The sequence below is a fragment of the Falco rusticolus genome, chromosome 8 (assembly GCF_015220075.1).
Source record: "Falco rusticolus isolate bFalRus1 chromosome 8, bFalRus1.pri, whole genome shotgun sequence".
NCBI lineage: Eukaryota > Metazoa > Chordata > Aves > Falconiformes > Falconidae > Falco > Falco rusticolus.
The window spans coordinates 45,373,945-45,386,495 of record NC_051194.1 but is presented as its reverse complement, the minus strand read 5'-3'; the positions used below and the strand labels follow the sequence as shown (position 1 = coordinate 45,386,495).

The 12,551-nt window shown below is 39.3% G+C and overlaps 1 protein-coding gene across 8 annotated transcripts in view; it reads right to left on the bottom strand.

The window, feature by feature from the left end:
* Positions 1-12,551, bottom strand: part of RAPGEF4 (Rap guanine nucleotide exchange factor 4) — a 158,729-nt gene that overhangs the window by 57,049 nt on the left and 89,129 nt on the right. For 7 of the 8 annotated variants that reach the window (XM_037397426.1, XM_037397424.1, XM_037397428.1 and 4 more), the window contains 2 exons: positions 752-805; positions 344-450 (listed from right to left, as the gene is read on the bottom strand). In XM_037397426.1, the coding sequence (XP_037253323.1) occupies positions 344-450; positions 752-805 (161 nt within the window). The remainder of the gene's footprint in view (positions 1-343; positions 451-751; positions 806-12,551) is intronic. The other variant, XM_037397425.1, reaches the window with a different exon arrangement.

The window sequence follows — 12,551 nt, the reverse complement described above, 5'->3', positions numbered from 1 at the left end:
ATATTAATGAACTTTCCCATTATCTCTTACTGTTATACAAAGAGAACAGAATCTACATTTTAACTTGGTATTGCACAGAATATTCCAGCTAACTATGCTATTAACTTTGGAAGAGTTTTTGAATGTGAACGCTCTGTTCACAATCATGGACTCAATTTCCAGTCAAATTACTTGAGAAAAGATTTACCAGGCCCATTAAAGACTGCATAACATCCAGACTCAAATAGCATCACAGAATAATTTCAGACCTTTTGAGACCTGCGAGTATGGCAAGGCATAAATCACAAATCAGAGGATGGCAGGCATAAAAATTCAGAGACCTCTATACAATCAGCTCACACACCTGTAAGTCTTCAGATGGTATTTACGATCCCTTATCATGTGAGGTGCTCGGGACAGAATTGTATTCCGCAAAATCTTTCCAGCTCTGAGGATCTTTTCTGAAGGAACCTTGGTGATCATGGAGAAAAAAAAAGGGACCAAGACACAGATTTTAAACTTTCTGCAATCTCTATACTGCTTTCTGCAAAAAACCCCCACAAGTTCTCTTTTCCCTAAGGTAAAAGTCCTTGCACAGATGCTTACTTTTGCAGAGCGATGTAGTATTTATTCAGGATTTTAAGCCTCATATACTTATCACATCTAACAGAAAGCCTTACTTCAGCTGATACACATCACAATGTTGGAAATAGGAGTTATTTCCATTTGTCTAGCAGCAGCCTGGCTCTACAGCACACCTATGTCCTATTACCTGTGTAATGGTTTTAGTAGGACGTTGTGGGATGTGAGGTTCAATAAGAGGTGTCTGAAAAATAAAATGAAATTAAATGAAATACATTTTTAAAGGTTGAACGGTAAAATAAAATAAAGACTGAAATAAAAAACTGAACAAAGAAGCTGTTAAAACAAAGAATGACACGTAAGTCCAAGTTCTGCCCAGGGCACGCGAGTAGAAAAAGCTCTCTGAAGACATCCTGGAGATAAACTTTGCTCTTAAAGCTCAGCAAATTCAAACAGTGACATGACATGTGAAGATGAATAACAAATGCGTGTTAAACTTTCTGAAGTACTAATGAAGTGTGCAGTGGCCAAACATCACACCAGATCTGAAGCTACGCAGGCATAGCTAGCTCTTCTCCTTGCTGGTTTTGACCCACAATGGGCATGAAAGCATTCCTCTGCAGGTGGCTGCCTCCGCCATTCAGCCCCCCCCCCCCCCGAAAATCTCTCCTCCTTCAGCACCTTTTCCTGCTCAGCTCTCTTCTCCCTTACAGCATAGCACAAGAAACCGCAATAAAGAAAAGCTCTGGCCCCACTATCTGTCTCTTCTAAACTATGGTAAGGCCTAGCTGGCAACCCTCTTATAGCCACCCTCTGAAATGCAAGAGCATGCAGGCCACTCGCAGAGACCTGGGTAAGGACTTTCACAAAGGGGCTGGTGAAGGAAAAAGCAAAACGTAAAGGCGGTGACTGGATTCTGCAAAGGGAAAAGTGAAAGGTAAGACTATCGGGGCTACAAGAGAGAAGCAGGGAAGGAGGATAAAAGAAGTGGGAAAACAGGCATGTAATAAACACGTGAAAGGAGACAGGAAGCATATAGCACAACCCAGAGGAGAAAGGAAAGTAAAGGGTTAAAGGACAGTATAAATGGAGACAAAGGAGAGCAAAACTGTTCAGCAGTTCAGCTGCTACCTCAGGATGATGAGAAGATGTTTTGCTTTGTTGGGACTGGTAGTTAACAGCATGGACCAAATTTACTTCTAGTGAGAAATGCCAGGAGACATGACACAAGGGCTGGATTTGGCTGGGATTCTGCGCTTGCCGAGAAGGCAGATCATGCCAAACACAGAGGTTTCCCACCAAGGCAAGACCTTGCACCTCGGCCCGTGGCAGCCACGGGTCCCTTAATCCACACAGCAAGGGCAGGACACCGGGTCAGAAGTATGTGTGTGGTGAGACACACGCCATGTACGGCTGGGTTGACGGGTATCAGCTTTCTTAAGCTGGACATCTGTTTGTTAGCTCCCACAGGGCTTTAATGATGTGATAAAGACCTTCTAGTAATCAAATAGTGCTAGGAGCTACAAATGCACCAGGAGACTATAGGTCAGACAGGAAGGGGAGAATGAGGGAAGCACATAACAAAAATCAATAAAGATAAGATAATCTTAATGGAGAAGCCTGTATATGGAAAGTAATGCAAATGGTTTTTCATTTCCACTCCTACCTTACAAGAAGTCTCTAAAAAGGCAAATCCATACAATTAAACTGGGATTCCTGATTTTTCTCATTGATAAGTCAACAACTTTTCAAAGACTCATTTAAATTACAAATATTTCTGTCCCACCAGAACAGCCGTAGAACATCTCTCAATGTTTCTTGGTTCCTGGTACTATGTGGAACATGATTTAGACAGTCTACATTTGCAGTTAAAGCATGCTATGAATAGCAATAATCTTTTGAAAGATGCCTCTAATGCAAAGAAACCCACTGAATAACAGTTTCAAACAACTATATAAATAAACAATGAAGTCAGAGATATCGCTCTGAGTAGTAATAAGTTTTCCTTCCAATTTCTTTTTAAAGGATTTCAAGTCCTCATCAAGCTCTATGAGACTGAAGGTAAATATATACTTAAATGGTTGGCTAAATTGGCATTTAAGTCACTATGAAAATCATTTTAAAATTCTATGCTCTTAAAAGATTATTTTTTTAAAATCAGTAAAGCACAATATACTCAATCTAGCTTCCAGATTTTATTTCTAGTTAAGAATACACTTGAAAGGAGATGTACAATGTGTAAGACAAAACATAAGAAACTTTTACAGCAATAGACTAGTGAAAATGAATACACATTTTTGTTCATTAAGAGTTTTCGTTAAGCTGCAACAAAAATGCATAAAAGTAGTAGGGGAAAAAATTAATATAGATGAAGATTTGTCAATAAACCTCCCATCCTAATAAAAAAAAAAAAAAAAGAAAAGAAAAGAGAGCATTTAGAGGAAATCTGATTCAACCCAAAAGTACAGAAAAAACCCAAGGTGAAAGCTAAGGTGCAGCACAAGAATCTGCAGAAAGCAGCAGGAAGGCTTGTTCACCTACATTTGATCCTGACCAATACAGAAGGATCAGGTGCAAAGACAGAATGTAACTTGGGTGAAGGTGATCATGAAATGGTCCCGTGTCAGAACTTTACAGAAGGAAGTAAGAACATCAAAGTGGAAACAATGGTCTAGGAAGAAAAAAATTCCATAAAACCAGAATACTGATAGCTAAATTCCTAGAGCAGGTCATGGGGGAGCAAGTGTATGGTAAAAAGAGTTGAAGAGAGCTTGCAGTTACTTAAAGAAACAATACTAACCACACATACAATATATACTAGTACAGAGCTAGAAGGTGTAGTAAAGGCTCAGCTAATGAAAGAGCTTTTCATTGAAATACAAGAAGGAAATGCACAGAAAGCAGAAACTAGGGGGTTTACAAAAGGAAAGTATAAAAAAATAAATTGAGTAACAAATGACAGAATTAGAAAATCAAAGGTATAAAATGAGACAGATCTACCAAGAAATGTCAAGAGGTACAAAAATATTCCACAAGTACTTTAGCAGTAAAGCAAAGAAAATAAAAAGCATTGATCTACTGTTCAACAGAAGGAAATCTATTGACAGACAATTCAAGAAGGCCAGAAGCAGTTGATTTATTTTTTATCAGTGTTCATTAGAAAGATCAGTGGCAGACACATGGCTAAGTAGTAGAATGACAGGAGTAAAACCTCAGCCTGAAAAAACCAAAAGAATGATTGAGAAAAGATTACATAAATTAGCTATTTCCAGATTGGCTGGGTTTGTAGAATTTCATGCAGGAAACTTGAGTAGCTTGAAGAAACTAAAAGGTGGTCAGCAGCCACCTCTGACAGCTCCTGGGGCCTAAGGAAGGCAGCTGAAGACAGAAATAAGGGAAAAGGAGGAGCTGAAAAATGTCAGCTTAAGTTGTCTGCCCAGAAAAAAGTCCATTTGTAAGCACCTGGAAAAGAACAGGGAGATGAATCACGTGACATGTATTAATCAAGAACAAATCATGCCACACATCTCATTTCTTTCCGTGACCGGGCAGCAACATTGATCAATTAGGGAAGAAACAGTAGATTTTCAACCCTTTGCTTCAGTAAAACTTTGGCACTGTCTCATAAGATATTCTTTCCTGCAAAGGGCAGATTAAATTCTTTTAAAACAGGTGCAAAGTCAGCTAGAAAACTGTATTTTGAAAGCCATTACCAGTGAAGCTTAGTCAAACTGGCAGTCATACCAGAGGTCTGTCCTGAGCAGCATTCTCAAGAATATATCACATCTGATAATATTAAATATTAACACAGGATGAAGTAGAACATACACTGATTGGTTCTGCAGGAGAATTCAGGACTGGAGAGACTGCATGTACATTTGGGGAATAAGTTTAGAGTTTGATACAGTTTTGACATTGGTCTGAAAAAATTGTGATGCTGTTATGCAACACAGGTAGTGCTGACTACTTTTCTGAAGCGGCAGAATCAGCTGTATAAAGACAGGGTAGGGAACAAGTGTCTTAGCACAGTTCCATAGAAAAAAGAAATAAGGTTTATAATAGTATTAAACAGAACTGAATAAGCAATGCCATACTTGTGTGAAAGCAACCAATACTGTACTGAGACGTAGTAACAGATTAGATACATAATGCAGTTCTGCTTCAGTCAGCCTTGGTAAGATCTAAGCTAAAGCAGTGTGTCTCACCTGCCCACCTCACAAGCATCTAAACCAACTGGACAGAATTTAGAGGAGAGCAACAAGACTAATCAGAAAGCACAACATAAATAATCGAAGTTGTTCAGCTAAGGAAAAATCAAGTCTTAGCAAAAGTGTGGTAAGAGTCTTTGGATTTAAAAGGCCTTTGAAAAGAAGAAAGAAGTGACCTAGTCCATCGTGCAGAGACCAGGAAGAGATTAAATTGCTGTAAGAGAAGTTCAGGTTAGGCATCGGTGAAGCTTTTCTAACAGTGTGGCCAGTGAATACTGTCACAGATTGCCAGGGAGGTGTGGTTCCTCCATCTTTGGAGGCTTGGGAGGATACCTAAGGTATCTGTCAGAAGTGACACAGTGATCATGAATCGTGCATGTGGCTCAGAGGTGGACTAGAGGCTTTCCTGAAATACCTTTTAGCCTCACCATGTGGCACCCTGCCATTTTTGAGGACACCCTTACGTGTCTAAAATTAATTCAACCACAAGGTGGTGCCTGAACAAGCCCCAGAGCAGCAAACCTGGTCTACAAGACAGAAAGGCAGTCATTCCTACTGACGAACAATGTCGTTGCCATCCAAAAGACATGCCCAGCAGAGAGTCCCCTCAAAGTTACAGCCTTTCAAAGCCAATGCAGTGAACTCTGGCTGCACCAGCGACGAGCTGCAATGCAACAGGGCTTGGACTGAGTTTGCTACAGAAAGGCCAGTCATGCTTCAAAGGCGGAGAAATGTAACGTCAGTTAGTTTATAAGAGATACAGTGATCCAGGAACAACTTCCCGTCAGAAAAAAAAGGATTCTGTAAAGGGTCGTACCTTAGGATAACAGTCACAACTTGACTGAAGTCCAAGAAATGTTTTGTAAGTCTACAATCTCAGCTCTCCCATTAAGGGATGCTTAGAAAGGACTTAGAACTAACTCACCCTGTAAAAAAGCAGAGTGAGAAGATGTTTGATTACCTTCTTAACAGATTATGCTATCTGTGAAGAATTAATGTGACTTAAGTACACACATGTTGCACAGAGGTGTATGACTACAGCTACTTGATAACCACATTTTTCAGAACTTCTGAATAAGGGAAAAGTTATCATGTGAACAGCCCAATATGCAAGCCAATTAGAGCAGTTTACAAATTATTACCCATCTCCTGGCCACAGCAGTATCAAGCATACCTGCTCTTAGCCCTCCTTCAGCGTGAGATAAAGCAATACAGCAGCATTATTTTGAAGCTTTAGCTACTTCATGCCCTTTTCCAACTAGTGCACATGACATGCTGATGCCCCCGTAGGGGAGAAGGTGCATATGGGTCTGGAGGGTAGAGAAAGGAAGGCTGCAGGTGTTAGTAGGGGGAAGCAGAAAATTATTATAAGAAAGTGTAATAAAATGGCTTTCAGCGTTAACATTGACAAACTCCATATCTGAACATTTATGCATTCACATTCGTATCATTCAAACAAATGCTTCATGAAGCCAATGACAAAACTCCCTAGTTAAACTGGGTGAACCAGGTAAAGTAACAACTTTAGACTCTATTCCTTTGAAGATTCCAATATTTATGCATGAGAGCAATACCATAGATTTAAATAGGACTATTCATGTGTATAATTATATGCACACATTTAATCACTAGAGAAATAGGCCTTAGATTTCAAACTATAGGGCAAGGGCTGCCTTTATTTCTGTGCTTCTTACATCACTGAGCAAGCCATATGCCAAAAAAGAAATAATATAATGAATGACAAGGTCTGCATTTGTCAAGTCACTTGAATCTGCTAAATAAAATCCAAGAACACCTCTTATAAAAATACATTTTTCTATTCCCCTTGTTAAATAGCTGTAAAGGGATGATTCTTCTGAGCCTTTACATATGAATGAATGCTTTAGATCTACAGCAGTTTGGATCTATAGAACGAAACGATGGAGGGGACCTAACTTACTACTCTCAAATGTTAACGTAGGAGATGTGTATTGCAAAGAACTAAGATGAAATAAAACAAAAGCCAATGAATCATGTTTTTCCCATGACCTCAGTGTAGCTCATCTCTGAACAGAGAACAAGTTTTGGTATTTACTGGAGTTAAGCATGGCATGTGAGGTTACCAGGGTGATCGGCTAAACCTGTGCACTACTGTTGATCCCTTTATTTCCGACTGGGGCACTGAAAAGAATTGCAAGTGACATCTGTTTTCCTCTGACTGCCAGCGAATCCAGAAGAAACAAAGGACAAAAGCCACACAAGTCGAAAGGTGGCAGCAGCAACAGCCACATCACTAAGAGATCTGTTTGTTTTACATCCTCAGTATTTACTGCTCATTGGTGATTTAGGGCCTAATCCAAATCCCACTGAAATTACTGGTAAATCCCTAACTGACTCAATGGGTTTTGAATCAGGCCCATAGCATCTGATGATTCTCTTAAGTGTATTTCAGGAAGCAGAGCATCTTTAGCTCTTACCTATTCCAAATGACTTCTGATGATTGTCATTTATGAAAGACATGCTTGAATATCCTTGTACACATCTCCTGAAAGGCTATCAATGCCCTAACTGGTTCACATGGGAGGAAATAAAACATACAAAAAAGCATTCCCACAATAGTGGTGAAAGTATAACCAGTCAGTAAGATACAGCTGACAATTAGAAAAGGTCCCCACAGCCCTCCCACACAATACCTCCTGCTTCTGCTTTTATGATTCTTTCTCAAATCTGTATGTCCGTTTCCAAACTGTTGCCTTTTTTTGTAATACATCATCTATCTGAGCTACTTCGGACCAAAGGCACAGATAAGAGCTCCAAAGATGAGGAGCCTTTGTATAGATGATTTTTCCCAATATGAATCAGTATTTCCAGTGCTACAGGATAACCATATAGCAGAGAGAAAGCTGAGCATACAGTATAGCTGTGGGAGTGCATTTCCAGGTGGAAAGTAGTCTTGGATAGAGTATCCTGAAGTCAGTACCATTGGTCCTATTTCCATCTGCAGAGAGAGAATGTGACTATGCAGACTGCAGCAATCTCTGCTAGGATGCTGCAGGTAAGACAACATACTTAGTGAATGCAGCTTACTGCAAAACATCAGAGAAGCAGCTGGCCAAAGATCCTGTCATTAAAAGGTCCTTTGAAAACTATTTTTCTCAAAACTTGAAGGAAAATGTAACCAATATTGTAGGAATTTCTGTGCTCTGTTAGCCTATGCTGGATCTCTGGAGTAGCCCTATGTAGAACATGCTGATACACTGATCAATGCTTGTCATCAGAAAACAACCCAAGTCATGACCTCTAACCAGCCCCCCAGGCTGCATGGTCCACAAGAAACCTTGGCACACACTCTCTGCCACAGGGACTTCTCATGGTTGGGATGTATACATAACAGTCTTTGCCCTTATTATCTTCTTAAGTCAAGGCAGAATCCCAGGACAAAGTGAAAATGTGAAGTTTATAAAACAGTAGTATCATATTCAGTTATAAAGAATGTTGACATGGAATCTTCCTGAATACCTGGTGGCATAATTTTGCTTTGATCATCAACTATTTCTACTATTGCCTTGGGGAAGCATAAATGAATTGTCATTGACACTGTTACAGCCTAAATATACAGGCACAAAATCCGTTTCCCTATGCCAAACAGCAGCATTAATAAACATGATTTTAGGTAGTTTGAATTACTTCCCATCTGTAAGCTAAGGGAACAGAATCATCAGTTCAATCATTGAGCAACCTTAGCAAAACAACTTACTCTTAAGAGTTTCTGATGCCCACAGTAGATTTCCTCAAGCAAGATACAAAAAAACACCCTACAAGAAACAGGGCTGTTGCCAACACTCTATAAGAGGTAGATTTTCCTTGCACAACGTAGCAGGCCATCCTCTTTCAGTCATTAAAGGATCTCAGCAGAACTTTACATTAAGCCCTTAGATACTCATTACATTAACAGGCTTAAAAGTCTGATTTGAATTAGTCCCAAAAATACAAAGGTTTTTCATGCCAGCAGGCAGCTGAGCAGAAGTGGACACTCTTCCAAGTGAAAAGAACTTGGACAAGAATCCCCTAATCTACCAATACAAATAAAACATATACATGTTGAAATTTTTTTGCAAATCCAAAGCAGTCATGAAGGTTTTTTTCATTTGTTCTTGTTTTTTGTTGGTTTTTTTTTTTAACTTTCACAATTACTATGCTGATAAAAGCAAACATTTCAACAATCAAATTTGGTTTTTTAACCTAATTTAGGGGATAGGTCAGAAAATTTGGGAAACTGCATGTAAGAAAGAAAATCCAAAGAACAGCAATTAAATGCAAAATATAAGGGAGTTAGTGGTACTAAAATTGTAAGGAATAAAAAACTTAGATGCTGTTTTCTATGCTTTTAAGCTTGTACTTGAACAAACTGAACACTAGCAGAGCACACAAAAACTGATCTGCTGCTTATTTGTGACACTCGAGGAAGTAACCGATGACATACTAACTACATCAAACATTTTCAGTTTGTAATCAGTGTAGACTGGTCTGGACATGCCACCACCCTCTTACAGAAGACAGGACAGAGTGATGAAATACAGGTTAATTTCCAACCAAAGTCTTTTAAAAATGAGAAAGAGAAAGATATGAGGGGAAAAAAATACTCTTGATCACATCAGAAGGCAATTACTTCCCAAATCCAGTCTATAATATTTTCCTTGCTCACCTTTGTATGAATCCCTTTCTTCCTTGTACTTTTCTATATCATCTCTGTCCTACCTCCAATAAGCCTCCCACAGACCTTACACAATAGTGTCCCATAGGAGAAGGAGAGCTTTTAACAATGAAAGAAAGGCATATAATTAGCTTTAGGGATTTCTATTGAACTCACACACAGCCCACCCTCTCTGTTTACAAGTATTTGAAAGGAGGTTGTAGCATGGTGGGGGTCTGTCTCTTCCCCCAAGTAACAAGTGATAGGACAAGAGGAAATGGCCTCAAGTTGCACCGGGGGAGGTTTAGGTTGGATATTAGCAAAACCTTCTTCACCAAAAGGGTTGTCAAGCATTGGAATAGGCTGCCGAGGTGTTGTAGTCGCAATCCAACTCAGTCAGCCTCACACAGGGTACCAGTTGTTGCAGCACAAACTAGTAGGCTGCAACAAGGCTTTTACCATTGGTCAGATTCTACTAGTCCATGCTGTTTCTCCTTCCTCCAGAGGCCAGACCACACTACTCCTCCATCCTACCGCCTCTGCCACAATCCTCAGTGCTATTAAACTACTTAGCAGGACATCATCCATGTCAATCAACCCACTTGCCCACTGGCAAGGCCACAGCTGCATATTATCAATGACAATCAACCCACTGCCTTCATTCCTCTACACCGAGGGAAGTAGTGGAGTCACCATCCTTGGAGGTATTTAAAAGACATGTAGATGTGGTACTTAGGGACATGGTTTAGTGGTTTGGCACTGCTGGGTTACCACTTGGACTTGATGAGCTAAAGGTCTTTTCTAACCTAAACAATTCTGTGATTCTATGTTACAAGGACTGAGCTCTGTCCAACCCAGACCACCATATCTGCAGGGAGACCTCACTACGCTCCTCTAGAAGACAAAAACTGTGGAAATAGAAATGCAATCATCACTACCATGCTGGACACATTTCAGTGACCTCTTTGCTATCTCCTCAAAATGTATTTAGCAGCTGAGAGAACCAGCCTGTGCTCCCCAGCACTCTCCACGAGACAGCACTGGAGCAAAATGCCTGCTCACATCTCCTAACTGGAGAAGTCCAAAACTGCCAATGATTGACCTCACAGCAAGTCTGTAGGTGACTTAGCAACACTTTGCAATTAACAAAGGACAAATTACTCAGAAAGAGCACTTGTTTCTGCTCTTCATCTATGTTTACCAAACAATGCAAGTATCAAAAGGACCTGTAGCCAGTCTAGATAATCTAAAATTGTATTACCAAAGCATTTTCAAACCACCCATGCTCACAAAAGATAACCATACAGTTTCTTAAGAAACATCTGTGAGCAGCAAAAGTGGGAAGCAGGGCAAGGTATGAATGGAGGAACACACAGTCACAGGGCTGTTCGCAAAATTAAGGAACATCCACAGAAACAGGAATTAATCACATTTTAAAAATCTTCTGAGTTTCATAAAACTACAGCACCTGTAATCTAAATACCCATATATTTAACTAACGAAACTAAGCAAAATAGACTAGTAGAAAGGATCAGTAGTTAAGACAGCTCAGTTTTATTCTTTTTTTTCTGACTACATGACCTTGTGCAAATCACATAATCACACCATGTTTCATTTTCCTCTTTTTAGAGAGAGGAATAGTAATAATTTCTACCTTTGTAAAACACTTTGAATACTGTCAGTAAATGGACTACTATCAAAATATTCAGAGTAATGATGACTGTTTTAAAATCTATATTCTTTAAATGTAATACAATGTGAAGACTAAGCTGTATTTTAAAAAACATTCTAAAATTGCTTTTCTTTAGTAATCTACATGTATTAATAGCATAAACAGGAAAATGTGTCCCTTTAAATTCTCAAATACAATCTGTGTAGCAAATTTATTTTAGAAAGTTAAATTGAAATTGCATTATTAACACTTCTACAATGTTTATTTGACAAACTGTAAATGTCCATCCTTTTAACACAAAATGATTCAGCCATTACCAAAAATGATACTTCACTGTGAATGTCAAAGGGAAAAAGAATATTGAAACAGACTATGACCAGTGCACAAAAACCCTGAGAACATGGCTAATGATGTCTTATTTTCCTGTCATTTTTCTACTTCCCCACTACAATGAAACAGCTGCTATAACTACACTGCATGCACTGAATAAAATGCCAGAAAATGCTAACTCTGCTGTGAGCATTCCCAATATTCTGACAGAGGTATGACTACAGTTGTCATAAGGTATCTCAAGCCAGCATTGTCACGGGTTTCTCTGCTGCTGCATTTTTGTTAACCTATAAAAGAATGAAGCATTTTTTTCATTGTTTCTCATGAGAATTCCTGGTTTCTCGGTATCCATGGTTTTAATAGTATGTTTACCTGAAATCATTTACTTCTTGAGAAACAAACTATAACGATAAAGATGAAAAAGTATGGTAAATATTAGGCAGCAAGGTTACTGGTTTTTAAGACCTGCCTCTGACCCATGCTATAGGTACACAACTATTCAAAAGGCAAACTAAAGGGAAGTTAAATGTTAATGAGCTTCTGTAGGTTTTATTTAATTTGTTTCCAGATACCTTTATAACTTCTGCACACATCTCCCACCTCCCAGGAGGCATGCCTCTAGACAGGCAGGATGGGCTCTCTTGCACTTTGATTACAGCCAGATGCCAGAACTGCCCTCTGAGGACTAGGTGGTGAAATTTTAGACGAAGTGGTTTCATGCCAAACATAAGGGTGCCAAAACCTGGATGGAGTGTGAATTAGTGGGTGAAATTGTGAACCTATTAAAATCAATGGTAAAACTCTTGACTTCAGGGTAGTCAAAACACCACCCAAGTGAGGCAAGAGCACCTGTCTCCTGGGTGACAGCAGTTTATGTATTGTGTGACCCCAGCTAGCCATTCCACCTCTGAGTATTTCAGCTTCTCCATCTGTAAAATGAGGATGACAGTAACTACTCACATTTCTGACAAGTGATGAGAACGAGCAACTAAAAACACTGCTGAACGCTGCAACTGAAATCCTGGAAGTGTAGTGTCTACAAATTCATTCTAAGCTTTTTATAATGGTTTTTAACACAGAAAGGAAAAGTCATCAAAGTGAGGCAGGG